This window comes from Choloepus didactylus, chromosome 4, assembly GCF_015220235.1.
Source record: "Choloepus didactylus isolate mChoDid1 chromosome 4, mChoDid1.pri, whole genome shotgun sequence".
Classification (NCBI taxonomy): Eukaryota; Metazoa; Chordata; class Mammalia; order Pilosa; family Megalonychidae; genus Choloepus; species Choloepus didactylus.
In genome coordinates, this window is record NC_051310.1 from 74,079,446 (window position 1) to 74,093,619 (window position 14,174).

The 14,174-nt window shown below is 57.3% G+C and overlaps 2 protein-coding genes across 2 annotated transcripts in view; one reads left to right on the top strand and one right to left on the bottom strand.

The window, feature by feature from the left end:
* The window catches only part of KLF13 (Kruppel like factor 13), a 45,941-nt gene extending 37,847 nt beyond the window's left edge, over nucleotides 1–8,094 (bottom strand). Inside the window, exon 1 of the mRNA XM_037832856.1 lies at nucleotides 7,068–8,094. Within this exon, the coding sequence (XP_037688784.1) occupies nucleotides 7,068–7,641 (574 nt within the window). The 5' untranslated portion in view covers nucleotides 7,642–8,094. The remainder of the gene's footprint in view (nucleotides 1–7,067) is intronic.
* A 131-nt stretch (nucleotides 8,095–8,225) lies between these two features.
* Nucleotides 8,226–13,112, top strand: LOC119533241 (translation initiation factor IF-2-like). The gene has a single exon (XM_037835323.1). It carries the CDS (start codon nucleotides 8,373–8,375, stop codon nucleotides 9,258–9,260), a length of 888 nt encoding a protein of 295 aa, XP_037691251.1. The 5' UTR covers nucleotides 8,226–8,372; the 3' UTR covers nucleotides 9,261–13,112.
* The last annotated feature ends 1,062 nt before the right edge of the window (nucleotides 13,113–14,174 follow it).

The following is a 14,174-nucleotide window of genomic DNA, read 5'->3' on the forward strand; positions in this document are numbered from 1 at the left end:
CACAGGCACATTCCAGATGCTCGGGTTCGGCCACAACAAGGAACAAACAGCGTTCAAAATGTGACGCAAACTCTTTCTTCTTTTAAATGTAGAAAGCCAAACGGCCGGGCTTTCTGACTTGGGCGAGAACTGTGCCTGTTTTGTAGTAAGTGCCTGGTGTCCTATCGCTGCCAACAATAGCAAACACTTAGCGCCCGAGTCTCCGTTTTAGCAACCCAGAACAGTGGCCAAAGCCCCGAGGACAGGACCTCCCACCTCAGGGATGTCCCCGCCGCCCACCCCAGCCGCCCAACCCCACCAGCCTGGGAAGTTCCTCCCCATCTTGATGGAAGTTGATTTCTCAAGGAAACAATCCCACTTGGGGCTGTGAAAGGAAAGCAAAACAGGCCCAGGTGTGTGGTCTTGGATCAATATTGTTCTTGTTCTTTTTTTTTTTGAAAGCGCAGAGAGAGCCGCCAGGACTAAAGGGGTGTCCCCACAGCCCAGGGTGCAGGCTGCACAAGAACTGCCCCCAGCTACGTTTTCAGCTCCCTTCGAAAGCCATGCAAGTACAACTAGGGTGACTCTCATTCACTGCGGGAAGGGAGCCCCTGCACCTCCCTTGAGTTGTCCTCTGATTTCAGAGAGACTTTCAGAGGAGAACTAGGAAAACCCAGCCTTGTCTGAGGTAAGGGAATGGGAAGACGAAGCAGAAACCCGCCAGGTGGATGGAGGGGTGTGTGTGAACAGACGCCACACCTGCTCAGGAAGGCACCTGCTGCCCTCCACAAAGCCGCAATCTCGCAGTGTCTGCCCATGGGTTACTTTCAGCGGAGAAACCCGGTGACTTGGCAGGGGGCAGCTGATGTCCCACACCCCAGTCATGGGGCATTGTGTGCTCAGCACCAGGCACCTGGGTCAAATCTCTGACTGCAAATTATTTAAGCGGAATCTAAACCATTAGGAGGAAACACACAAATCCAAGTTGTAGGATGTCCTACAGGACCACTGGATTCTTAAAATGCCAACATAAGCAAAGACAAAAAGAAGGGGGACTGTTTAAGGTTAAAAGGAACTAAAGAGATGCGACAACGAAATGCAGTGTGTGATTAAGTGGTTGCTGGAGCCTCTCACGGAGGTTTCGGGGATCATTAGGGAAAGTGAAAATGGACTGTATGTTAGGCGATATACAACATTTAAAAACAGAGAAGAGGCAGAGAAAGCAAGAAAAAGGTATTGAGAGAGAGAGAGAAGGAGGAAAAAATGTGGGAAAACATTGGCAAGTAGTCAGTCTAGGAGCAGGGTATAGAGACATTCACAGTGTTGTTCCCTTAATTTGGAATATATACAAATTAGTGGGGGGCAGTGGGGGAGCCGGTATGCTGGGGTCTCGCAGGCCCTGCTCCCCAGCAGGTGCAGACAGGGGGTGCTGTACGGAGCCAGAGCACAGAGGCCCAGGAGGAAACCCCAGCTCCACCCACCCTGGCTGTGTGACTTCAGGATTATTTCTTAACCCCTCTGAGCCTCAGTTTCCTGCCTTGAAAACTAGTAACAATCATAGTGCCTTTTCACGGTGTCCTCATGAACGTTAAATAAAGTGACATCAGTGAAAGCACACAGGACAGACTGCAAAGGTGTGCTAGATACAGTGAGAGAGCAGAATGCATCTTCCTGTAACTTTTTATTTCAAAAGTCATTTTAACCACCTTCTCATAGCACACCCCAGACACACGTTCACGGTGCCCTGATATCCTGGGATGGCCTTTGGGAATGAGTTATTACATGGGTGCTGGAATGCAAGCCTCAGGGATGACTGGGAGAACTACAGAGCCCTTCCCAAACAGCCCCACACTTGCTCCAGCGCCGCCTTGTTTTGTGGAGTTTCTACAGTTATAAATTTAAATATGTGCACACACATACATGTAGCTCAGTAACTTGCCTGCTCCTTTGCTCTTTCTTTTCCTTCCCTTGCTTTTAGCTGCTATCGACGTACCCCACCCTCTCTCTTTTAATTCACTGTATTTAGGAACCAAATAACCAACTGGATTGTGTTATGTGGACCTAAGGATGTGAGGGGCTGTCCGGGCCCATTTTAAGGCACGGACCCCATGGCATCTGCTGTGAAGGGCTCCGGGGGCCCAGATGCAGGTCTCCGGTGAAGCGAGCTGCAGCCCTATCCACTCGCCTTCCTAAAGGACCCACAGGAGAGTCTCCAGCCACAAAAGGGGCAAAGTGGAGCCGCAACAGCCCCTGCCCAGCCCAGTGCCAGCTGCCCAGAGCTGCTGCAGAGCTGAGTACTCAGGGGAGAGCCAGCACTTCACAGAATCCGAGAAACCAGAGCAGAGCAGGGCCTTGGCCACGAGGGACAAGAGTAAGGGTGGCTTTGCTGATGCTATTCTAGATGATCTTGATGCTACCGGAGCCTAATGACTTTAACACTTGCAAAAGGAGAACTGGAAGAAGCGGTGGGGGGAGGGGGGAAGGTGGGGGCAGGACAAAAGAACAGGGTGCCACAGGGGCCTCAGCAATGGGCCCTCGGTAAGGGGCACCGGGGAAGCTAAGAACTTAGGTCCTACTGCCTTTAAAAACACAATGGTCTTTTAAGTCAACACAGGAGCCCCACCTTGCATGCAAATGCTATCTGGAAGCACCAACACTTGTCAAAACTGTCAATAACACTGCTGGGTCTCCACCCTACAAAAATGCCAGCCCCTCTGCACTGAAACACACGGACCCAGAGTCCACTGATGCTCAGCCAATAACAGCCAAAAAAGGACAGGCCACATAGCGTCCTTTCAATGGGTCAGGATCAGATGAGTCACAGAGTATTCGCACACCCACACTTGGAATACTATGTAGCCGAGAAAAAGGACCACGACAAACAAAAGCCTGATGTTTGGTAGGATTCTATTTGTGTCGCTTTAAAATGCCTCTGTGGATATACATACATGCAAACCCATTAAAAGGGTCTGGAAAGAGAGGCACTTACAAGGGGTAGCAGCGGTTAGCTGGGTCAGAGGGGAGACTTGCACATTCTGTCTACATACCCTGCAGTGGGTGAAGAGCTCCACAAGTCGGCCCACTGGCAGCCTGGGGGGAACGGCTGGCCTGGGAGCACCCCTGGACACAGCTCACCCTGCTTGGTGCCCTTTCTGGAGCAGGGCCTGCCTCAGTAGCACCTGCATGCTGAGCTGTCCAGGAAGCCCCATACTTGGAAAAAAGGCTCTAACTCCAGAGGGTACCTTGGGGAAGGGGGGCCAAACTCCCTGTCCCTTTAATCTCACTCGCAGGATCAAATCCCTTCTTCAATAGGGAAAGAAACATTTCAGCGAACCCCACCCAAATTATCACTGGAAAGGACTAAGACAATGAAACCTTTCTGGACTTCCCTTCCCCACCCTAAACAGGGCCTGCAGGCGGGAGGGGCTGTGCCCAGCCCGGCACCCACCTTCCCAGCCAGGCCCCCCGAACCCACTGAGAGGGGCCCACTCAAGGCAGCCCGCTAGGAGATGTTCTGGCGCTGGAGGGAAAACAAAACAGAGATGTTCTGAAAAAAAAAATGCTTTTGTGGGAATCTATAGATAGGAAGGTATTCAGAGCTTCTCTGCCAAGGAAGACAGCATGTCCACAGCACTGGGCACAAGCGGAGTCTCCAGAGACAGGCCCTGGGCAGTGGAAGGGGACAGGGCAGGGTGAGGCTGCCCTGGGAGGGCCCCAGGCCTTTCCTATGCAAATCCTTTAATTTTCACATCAAAGCCACCCAGCCTTCAAGAAAAACTGCTCCAGGTCTTGCTACTTATTCCCCAAAGAGAATGTGAGCAAACTTTCCAAGTGTGGGCTAAACAAACAGTTGCAGTGATCTTGGTCTCTTTATCTTGTTTATCACTCCAACAATTACCAAAAGGTGGCGGGGGGGGTGGGGGGGGGGGTCACTGGCCCACGTGACTGTGGGAGGCGGGAGTGCGGACGGTGTTGCCACATAGCTGACCAGCACTGGCAGCTCTCTGCAAGCACTGTTCAGACGGTGGGGAAGGGGGGGGGGGGCAAGCAACGCCCCAGCCAGGGGACACTGTGTTCCCCAGAATCCAGGCTGACCCTTGACTACCCAAAGGGCTTCCACGTCCACATCCCGCTCCAGGTGGTCAGGGTGAGTGTCAACATGCCCGGTGGATAGCAGAGACTATGAAGCAGGAGGGAGGTCTAGGGACCTGTCCCTTGTCACAGAGTTATACGGAGCAGGGCTGCCTGCTCTCTCCTTGGCCGGCATGGTTTTGCTGCTCACCCCCTGCCAGGAACTCGCTATAGGTCCCTGGGGGAGGGGGCGGCTGCCTAGGAAACTAGAGGGCCTGCCATGACACTAGCTACTGTCTGCAGACCACCCCACCACCACCCTCGGATGCTGATGGGAGCCTACAACCAAACCACAGCCACCCCAAAGCCAGGCTCTGGCTTCTCCCCTCGGCAAGCTGCTCCTTTCTGGGCCCACCAGCCAGCTCCACTCCTCCCCAAGACCCCCATGCATGCACTGCACTGGACTAACAGCCCTCCTCAGCCGCCCCACCCACCAAGCCCCACCCACCAAGCCCCAAGTTCATCTGCACCCACCACTGTCTCCCTCTTGGGCCCTGCACCCCTCCTTTGCAAAGAACTGATCACGCTGGGCCCAGTCCTCCCTGGGTGGGCAGGGGCCCTGGATCTTGCCATCTACAACCCTTCACAGGAGAAACAGTGTGTGAGGACCTGCTTGTATGGGCTGGGTAGCCTGAGAGCTCCACGGGACACAAACCCTGCCGGACCCCAAGCCACAGGACGCCGTGGGCCACTCAGACTACAGAACTCCCCAGGGCTGGAGGAACGTCTTAGCTTTGCTTAACAAAATTTTGGATTTTGACACATATTAGGAAAATAACCTCAAAAACAATACTCTTATTTTTGGATGAGAGCCTTAAAGAAAAGAAAGCACTTCTGGGAATTATGAACTTTGGTAACTTGTGCTCGGCACACCTGGGGCAGGAGCTGGGCCTGGGCTCCCCGAGGTGCCCTGGCGGGGGGACTAGGCCAGGCTGCTCTGGCACCTGGAATGCACAGTTCTAAAAACCAGGTTTGCCTGGGGTGCCTGTTAAAGCGAAGGCTCCCGCCCACCTGCCAGGAGCTCAACGACGCAGATCCGCACCCGGGGCTTGGAAATCTGCATTCTTCCCAAGAGTCCGGAGAAAACCCTACGCACTCCTGACTGGGAGGCCCGCGGATCTCTGATTCTCTCCCGGAGAGCGGGGCCGGCTCCACACTAAACGTCCTCTTAGAATGGACGCTGGAGCACGCCACAGACACTCAGACCCGTGGCTCCACCCCTCTTCTGCCCCTCTTGGGTTTCCAGGACTCCAGACAACCCTTGCCAGGTGGAGACTAGCCCCGACTCCCACAGCACCTCCCAGGCGCAGACCCAGCCGACCCCACCCACGACGGCGAGCCCGCCTACCCCGGGGCCCTGAGGGTCTGCCCCGGGCCTTCGCGGACACGAGGCTGGAGTAGGATTTCCCAATCAAGTTCTCCGCCCAGCATAAGCCTCGCCTCCGCAAAGCCGGCCTCAACCCCAGCCACGCTCCAAAGGCTGCCTCCCACCCCCAACTCGGACCACCACCTCTTGTTTGGACCCTAGCTTGCCCCTCCCCCGTGACCACACCCACCGCTGAGCCGAACCACGACCCCTGACACTGACCCCACCCCCCATCAGGCCCTGTCACCCTTGACTCTGACCCAGAATGCCTAGAGATGGCCGCATTCTCCCCCTAGACCCCGTCCTCCTGCCGCGTGGTTTGGGGGCGGCCTCCAGGGAAAGGGAGGGCACCTCAGCGATCCGCGGGCCTCTCCACCTGCAGACCTGGGCCCCCTCCGTCCCAGAGGTACGGGAAAAAGGATCTGCAACTCCACGGTCTTGCGAGCTGCATTTCCTTTTAATACTTTTTAATCTGCATCTGGCTCTTCCGCAAACGAGAAAGCCCAGCCCTTGATAATAAGTTAATAGTGAAAGCCCGCAGGTTTCGAAACCAGCCCCAAATGCCAAAGAGTTGGGTATCACGGGAGAGTTCAACGTGAGTTCGAAGGCAATCGACGATTCTTTAAACCAAACTAGGAGAGAAAGGAGAGGAGTGCAGTTGCCATTCATTAAAAAACCTTCTTGGTATTTGTGTTCAACGCACAAACAAAAAAACAGCAGCCACAAATGGGTCCACAACGAAGTACCGAGGCTGGGGTCGGGGGAGGCGGCGAGTCCCCGGCCACCTGGCCTCACATCAGCCGTCTGCCCGCATGCGTACCTGCAGGTGCCTCGCGCCCAGCCGCGTACCCCAGGACCCGGGGCAGGATAGGGGGCAGAGGGGCGGGGACCGCCCACAAAGAGCCGCGGCGGTGAGGGACCGGGCCCGCCCCCCACGTCGGTCTGCGCCGCCGCCGGCTCTGGTTACGGCAAATTAAACCTTAGAGCACTGGAAAAATTACAGGAAGAGGAGAGAGAAGAATGTGCCGGGTGGCGGGGAAGGAGCCGCTGTCCCCGCGTGAACTTCGCCCGCCGCGCGCCCGGACCAGCCCGGCCCCTCCCAGGCGCGCGCCTGGCCGGATCGGACTGGAGAAACAGGGACCCGGGTGTCCCACCCCCGTGCCGGCTCCCGGCCCGCCCCCAGACCCTGGTCCCCCACCCCCTATGCAGCCAGGCCGCCCGCACCTGCCGGCGCCCGCTCCCCCAACTCCCACCACCCGGCATGGGCGGGGTCCCCGGCCCCGGATGACGCCCGCAGCCCCGCCCGAGCGCCCGGGGAGGGGGCGTGCCCAGCGGGGGCGCGGTCGCCAGGCGCCGGCTCTCAGGGCCTGGAACCTCTACACTCGCTTCGCGCGGGCCGCACCGGCAGGTCCCAGCGCTGGGGCGTGGGGGTGGTGGGTGGGTGGGGAACGGTGGCGCGGGGCGGGTCCCCGTACCCCTGGGTGTCCCCTCTGGGCCGGCCAGGCCCCCGCAAGGCCTCGGCGGCTCCGGGGGCGTGGCCGTGGGTCTCCCTCTCCGCGCGCGCCCGGGCTCCCCGGGCCGCGCCACTGACCTGTGTGAGTTCTCAGGTGCGCCTTGAGGTGCGAGGATTTCCCGTAAACTTTCTCACAGCCCGCGTAGTGGCACTTGTGCTTCCTCGGCGGGGACTCGAGGTCGCCGCGACTTCGGCCCCGCCGACCCCTTTGTCTGAGGCCGGGCTCGCAGCCGCCCGCTGGCTCCGGCTCCAGCCCCGCCTCGGGCTCGGGCTCCGGCTCGCTCCACGCGGGGCTGGGGGGCGCGGCCGCGGCTCCGTCGCCGCTGGGGGAGACGGGCGGTGGCGCGAGCGGCAGGCGGCACGGGGTCCTCGCTTTCCGGGCCGCGGCGCCCTCTCGGCGCTCGGCCGGGGCGGGCGCCGGTGCCTGCTGGTTGAGGTCCGCCAGGATCCGCGCCACCACGAAGAGCGAGGCGCTGTCCTTGCCGTCGCGGCGCTCCTCGCCGCGGGGCAGAGTGGCAGCGGCGGCAGCAGCGGCGACCGCGCCCTCGGGCCGGGGCTCCGGCCCCTCCCGCGGCCCGTGGACGACCGCGCGGCTGGACATGGACACGAGGCACTCGGCGGCGAAGTGGTCCACGTAGGCGGCGGCTGCCATGCTCGCGGGGCTCCGGCCGGCGGCTGCGGGGCGCTGCTCCTCGCCCCGACTCAGCGACGTGCCCGCACCCACAGCCTCCTCTGAACGCGGGCGGGGTGGGGGCGGGGGGCGCGGCGCGCCCTCCGCGGGCTGGGCCGGGCGCGCCACCGCCTCTGCCGTCACCCGCGCGGCTCCGCGTCCGCGAGGCGCCCGCCCGCCCGGGCCCCAGGGAGCGAGCGCATGGGGGGGGTGGGGAGACGAGGGGCGCGCGGACCTTAGGGCTCCCCGCGCGCAGCGTCAAGCCGGCCCGTCCTAGGGATGCCGAGCGGCGACGTTAGGCACCACGGCGCTGGGTGGCCGCCGTTCACGCCGCGCCCCGGTGTGAGAGGCCCGGCCCCGAGGGTGGGCGGGGACGGAGCCACATCTGGACCCGACGTCAGCTCCCAGCCACATCCTGACGGCGCAGGTTACAGGCGGCCGCGGGCGCGGGGAGCGGCGCGCACAGAGGGGGTGGGCGGGGAGGCCGGGGCGCGCACCGGCGGTACGGAGCGGTCGCGAGCCCGCGCCCGGGGAGGGGGCGTGGTCGAGGGCAGGGGCGGGCGCCATTGGTCTCTAGGTACGCAGGCGGTCCAATCCGAACGGCCGGAGGGGCCCGCACGGCCGCGGGGTCCCCGGCTGCACCAATGGACGCGCCCCCTGGCCCGGGTGGAGGCGGGGCAGACATTTGAGCTGGGCGCCGGGCACGCTGACGCATGACGTCCGAAGGCGACCAGGCCGGGTGTAGCCGCCGGCCGCTCCCCGCCCTCTTCCCGGCGGGTGGTGGTGAGGGTGCCTGCCGGGCATTTTCCTGCCCGAGCTTTGGTACAATGACAGCTTTGAACCCCGGCGCGGAGCCGGGACGCTCGGGAGGGCGCCCCTTTTGTCCCTCCGGCCCCGCCCGGGGTCTCCGGGGTGGGTGCGCCTCGCGGGCTCCCGGCCTGTATGCGTTCCGCGCCCCTTGGCCGCGCCTTTCTCTTTTCCCCTCCCAAGCAAGATTCGCGCGGGCGAGGAGGCGTGTCTGCCCCGGGTCCCGCGCGGGCTGCTGGCCTGCCTGGGGACGCTTCCCCGGCTCGCCGCGCCGGACGCCCAAATTGCTCGCAGCCCCCTTGCACGCTCTTTCCCATCGGAAGTCCTGGCCATCGGTGCAGCCCGGGGATGGGGAGGGGGGCGGCTCCCGCGGGAGGAACCGGGAGCTCCCCTACTCGTCCCCGGCGGCCCGAGACCCGGGGCGCGCCCGCGCTGCCCCTGATCCCGGGGTCATTCGGAACCGGGTTGGTCCCCCGGCCGGTGCTAACGTGGCAGCCTTGGGGGACGCGCCCACCGCGGCCTGTGCTTGCAGGACTGAGCTACGTGCCGGGCGGCCGGCGCCGCTGTGCAGGGAACACAGGGCCCCTTCCTCCCCCGCCCGCCCCCAGGCCCGCTGCCAACTTCTCGAGGCTGCCCCTCTCCCACCGCGGTCCTGGAGGCTTCAAAGGCCACCAGCTGCGAGGACCCTGCCAACCGCGCTCTCCACCCACCCGCTGTCGGGGCCTCGCGAAGGAAATGCTCGGCCGCGCCCCGCCCAAGGCCTCCCTGCCCCGACCGGGCCAACTTGCCCTTGACTCTCACCAGGCCCAGGCCACCTCCGCAGAGGCGGATGCCCAACTTCTAACGCCTCGGAACCGAGCGCAACACACCCTTTTCCCCTGGGCCCTCCATTTCCCTGGGCCCTCGCTGGCAGCCCCTGACTCGGGGAGACCGAGGTCAGGGGTCTGCAGCTCTGGGATCAGTGGCCTTGCGAGGCCGCCCGCGAGGTCAGCCGTCCACGAGGGGAGCCGACAGGGTGCGGGCAGCCGGGGCTCTGGACCCCTGTGGACCCCCGAAATGGGGGTTGGGAGCGGCAGAATTAAGAGTGTGGCCTGGTGGACTTTCTCACCGAATTAATTTGGGGCTCAGGCCAAAAAGACTTGTTTTCCTGATAGCCAAGGGGGAACCGAGGCGGGTATTCTGGGTTGCCTGTCATTGTGAACTGAAAACGCAAGTAGAGGTGCTCTATACGCTAAAATTCCTTCTTGGTGAATCAATTTGGTGCCCTCCAGTGGGGCTGCCAAGCCAGCTGAGTAGGGATGGATTGGATAGGGACCCACTGAGGTTAGTCCCTCATGAAGGGTCTCTCGACTTGGCAGGAGGCAATCATTCTTCAAGATAGATTGTGTTAATGACATTTGAAAGGTTCTGTCCTGACCAAGTAATGATTCAGAATGTTCTTATGTTCTCACCACATGTGAGTTCCTTCATTAGGGGATGGAGCTGGCGGGTCTCTGACATCCCCTTGACCTGCAGGTTCTCCCTGCCCCATCCAGCCAGCCCCACTCTACCCAGCCTTCCAAGTGCCACCCCTCCCCACCTTCTCCGTGACCCCTGCTGGCTCACTCCCCACCTGTCCACATGCCGCCCTGCCTTCTGTGAGTGTGCCCTGTCCTGGGCATAGGACTGGGGTCTCCAAGGAAGCCATCCTGCCAGAGTCAAGGGCCCCCTGCAGCACACACCCCCATCCACAGCCCTCCGCTGATGGTGGCCCCCTGGATTTTGGCTGCGCCCCATGGCTTGTTCATGCACCTGATGATGTTTAAGGCAGTCTCTGACGGAAGCCTCAGCCCAGGCAGCCTTCAACTCACACTCCCATAGAAAAGGCTTTTTCAGACAGATGCAGCTCTTGTCCACAGAGAAAACCTCACCATCGCTATGCAAACCTGTTTCCCAGCTAAGGAGGATCTTGACAGAGGTGGCTCGAGTGTATGAGGCTGGGGTGGGGAATGCATTTCAGACGGAAGGGACAACACAAGCAGGGAAGCGGAGATCAGGTGAGGAAAAGCAAATGCAGATGGAAATGGAGCTGGGGAATAAAGAGGCTAAAGGGTAGAGGTAGTGGATTGATAATATGGTAACTTTAACTTTCTCCTAGAACCTCCTAAAAACACAAACAAAGTTCTAGACAGGCAGAACAAGAGAGGAAGTAAAAGCAACACAATTTTTGAAGCTAAACTACTTAGCAGACCTGAGCAAATGAAATCCCGAGATGGGAGCTGGGAAGGAAAGCCAAGAACAAACCCTGTGGAATTCTCAAGGGTTCAAGAATTGGTGGCACTAGGTGCCTCTGAAAGTGTGTGTGCATGTGTGTGTGTGGGGGGGGGAATTAACATATGAATAATTGGCTGAAAGTCTGTTTAAGAAGCCCCAGATCCCCTCTCAATTCTTGCGCAGCCTTCCTACTGCTTCTTCCCCATCTTGACAAAAGACTATAAATGGTTTGGTTTATTATCCAAAGGGGGTAAAAGAGGAGTGTCTCGGCCGGGGGGACCGTCATAGGAACGGGATGGAACGAACACATGGATGTTGGATGCCGAGACCCACTCCTTGCTCCCCAGGATTTTAGGAAGCAGGCAGCTAGGTCTTCTCACTCCAGGAGGGAGGGTCTTTCCTGGGGGATCAGACCCAGCCAAGATGAACTGTCTAAACTTTCTGACATCTGCAGTCACCTAACTCAACAGCCGGGTCACCCTGTAGGAAAGGGCACAGTTAACTAGAGCCACTTGTGCATACAGAGCTTCCAGACAGTCTCAGACCCTCACGGTCAAGTAAGAGCAAGTGGTCAAGCTGACCCTACATCTTGGGAAAGCCATTGTTATGGAATAGAAAGCCTCAGTAGATTTCTAAAAGACTACTCAGAGGAATCAGAAAGAAGAAAATGTCAACAAAACTTCAATAATGTCATCAGAGCAATAAAAGATACTGCATCTCCTGGAAGGAGAACAAATATAAAGAAACATTCAGAAAACAAAAAGTTCTCAGAAATGTTTTAAAAGGTAGCTGATATGAATAATGGGGTCCAAAAGTGTCCTGAGTTTCGAAGCAGGTCTCATACAGGTGGTCAGTAATCAGAATTACTGTGGACTTCTCAACAGCAGCAAGTGGACATTAGAAGGCAATGTAACAAAGATCTGGGAATTCTAAAGGAAATTTATTTTCCAATCTCCACCCAGCCAGACTATAAACCAAGTGTTTTTAGATGCCTGAGGTCTCAAAAACATTTCCTTCCCATGCATCCTTCTCAGGGAGCTCCCAGGATGATGCTCCACCAAAATAAAGGGTAAACCAAGAAGGAGGGAAGCATGAGATCCGGGAAACCAGGACCCCAACACAGGACAGAGATGAGGCAAAACCCTAGGGTGAGAGGGGCTGTGCCAGGCAAAGAGGGCAACCAGTGCAGGTTGGAGCTGGTCAGAAAGTTCCAGGGACACTTCTTCAAGAAGGTGAGATGGATAGAATCCATGTGACGGCCAGGAGGGGTTGGGTCAGGCCGCAGTACAAACAACCCCCAAATCCCAAAGGTCTATTTGTGGCCATGCTACAAATTGAGAGTGAAGCACCCAGGTCGAAGGAGCAGTCTTTGTCTACAGCATTGCTGGTTGCCATGACTGAGGGGAAGAGAGAGCATTAAGTGAAAGTGTCCCTCATTCCTTCCAGTTCTCGGGGCAAGGAAGTGTAACTCTACCGTGGGCCCTGGTGGAGAGAAGGAATCAAATATTTGCAAACAGCCCAATGACAACCACAGTTCACCCTCCTGCTTACCAGTTATTCACTCTTTTCCACGCACATCATACATCTTCCCCAGTCCCCGCAGGGGAGAGAGCCCCCAAAATCCTGCCAGTTGTGGTGCCCAGCTTGAGGTCTAGGACCTCCGTAGGAAGCCCAGTGGTTTCTTCATCAGATCTGGTTGTGATTCCTCTTGGTCAGAAGACCTGTGACCTAAAGACAAGTTGTCTATGCTTCCCCCACCCCAATGCACACGGGTGGAACAGGGCAGAATAACAAAGCCAACACCGCAGTCCAGAAAGGGGAAGCATGGGAGACACCCAGCAAACAATGTCTATAGCAATCCTGAAATCCTGCTGGGCAGATATTGTCCCCTTCTTGAGGGAAAATGTTCCTTGGATCCTGCTACCTGGGAAGCCTGGCCAGTCCACTGTTCTCCAGGAGAGGTCCTTCCTTTGCCATTGTCCTCCTTGGCTGCCTATGAAGTGGGCAGTGGGGAGTAGGCTCTCTTTGGGAGCTGAGCAGTTTCCTCAGCCACCTTCCTGCCTGTAGAAGGTTGGAGACCAAGGGTTATTTAAAACCAAGGGTTATTTAAAAGTTTCAGCCCCAGACTGTATTAGTCCTGGTTCCTGGTTTCTTTGGCATTATGAATTTCTCAAAAATATTGTTCACTTCTTACCTAATCTGTTTGATTCTGGTTAGCATCATTGCCAGTAGCTCCACTCATGGTTCTTAAGACATCCTTTCCTCTCAACTTAATTGCAGGTTCCTTGAACCTCTCAGTCTTCAGTGGTAGAGCAACACCCCTTAGTCTGTTTTCTCTGAGCCTTCTAAGTTACCCCAGGTGAAACAACTTACCACATTTTATACCACCCTATAGCATGGATGGCCATCCGTCCAGCAGCCAAATCAGTTTTCTCATTGCCTGTTTGATCAGCTTTCAAGCCAATGTCACATATCTTGTTTCCTGTTGCAGCAATAGCCCCCCACCCCACCCCACACACACACACACTCCTGGTTACCATTCTCTGTATTGGTCAGGATCAGCTAAATTATGCTGCAGTAACAAATAATCCCCAAAGCTCAATCTCTGAAAACACCAAAAGTTTAATTCTCAGCAACCAAGGTTGACTGGAGACTGTGCTCTGTGTCATCATCACTCTCACCCCAACTCCCAGATTGACAGAACAACCACTCTTTGGAACAATGACAGTCACCATGGCAGAGAATAAAGGGACCTCTTGGGAGGCCTTGCACTGGCAACTTAAGGGTTGGCCCACGAGGAACACACACATCACTTCTGCTCAGAACTCATTGGCCAGAGCTTGGACCGTCCTATGAGGACAGGGAGTCAGGAAGTACTCATGATGCCCCCAGAAAGCAAAGAGCTGAATTGGTCAGTGAAGCATTTGTGGTTTCCCACAATAACTGATGGGGCTTCGGAGGTGACTGGGAAAACTAGCAAAGAATTCAGGGTTGAATGAATGAGAATTAGATAGAAAACTAAATGAACAGAAAGGAAGGTAATTAAGAGCTCCAATGAAAACAAAAGGAAATTTAATGAATTAATTGACTATATGGCTCAGTTGCAGATAGTGTTTTCATAGCAATAATAATAAACACTGAACCTTGACTGAATCACATTTCCTACATAAATCTAATGGAGGAACAGGGCAGTCTGAGGTGTGTACACAGGCAGAAGGAGAGGGAGGAAAATGACCTAGGTCCATATAATGCAGAGGGCATCGGACAACACCCCAAACTGAAAAGCCAAGATAGCACAGTGCAAACATGCTGTAGGAAGCAGAATTCTCAGATGGCCTCAGCAACTCTGGCTCTGGTGTACTCACACCTTCTCCCAGTTATTCAATCAGATGCCAATTGAGGTGTTGCTGGGGTAGGATTTTGCAGAATAAATTCCCAAATCAGTTGACTTTTTG

Coding starts and splice junctions, on each gene's coding strand:
- LOC119533241 (XM_037835323.1), top strand. CDS start 8,373: ATGACGTCCGAAGGCGACCAGGCCGGGTGTAGCCGCCGGCCGCTCCCC.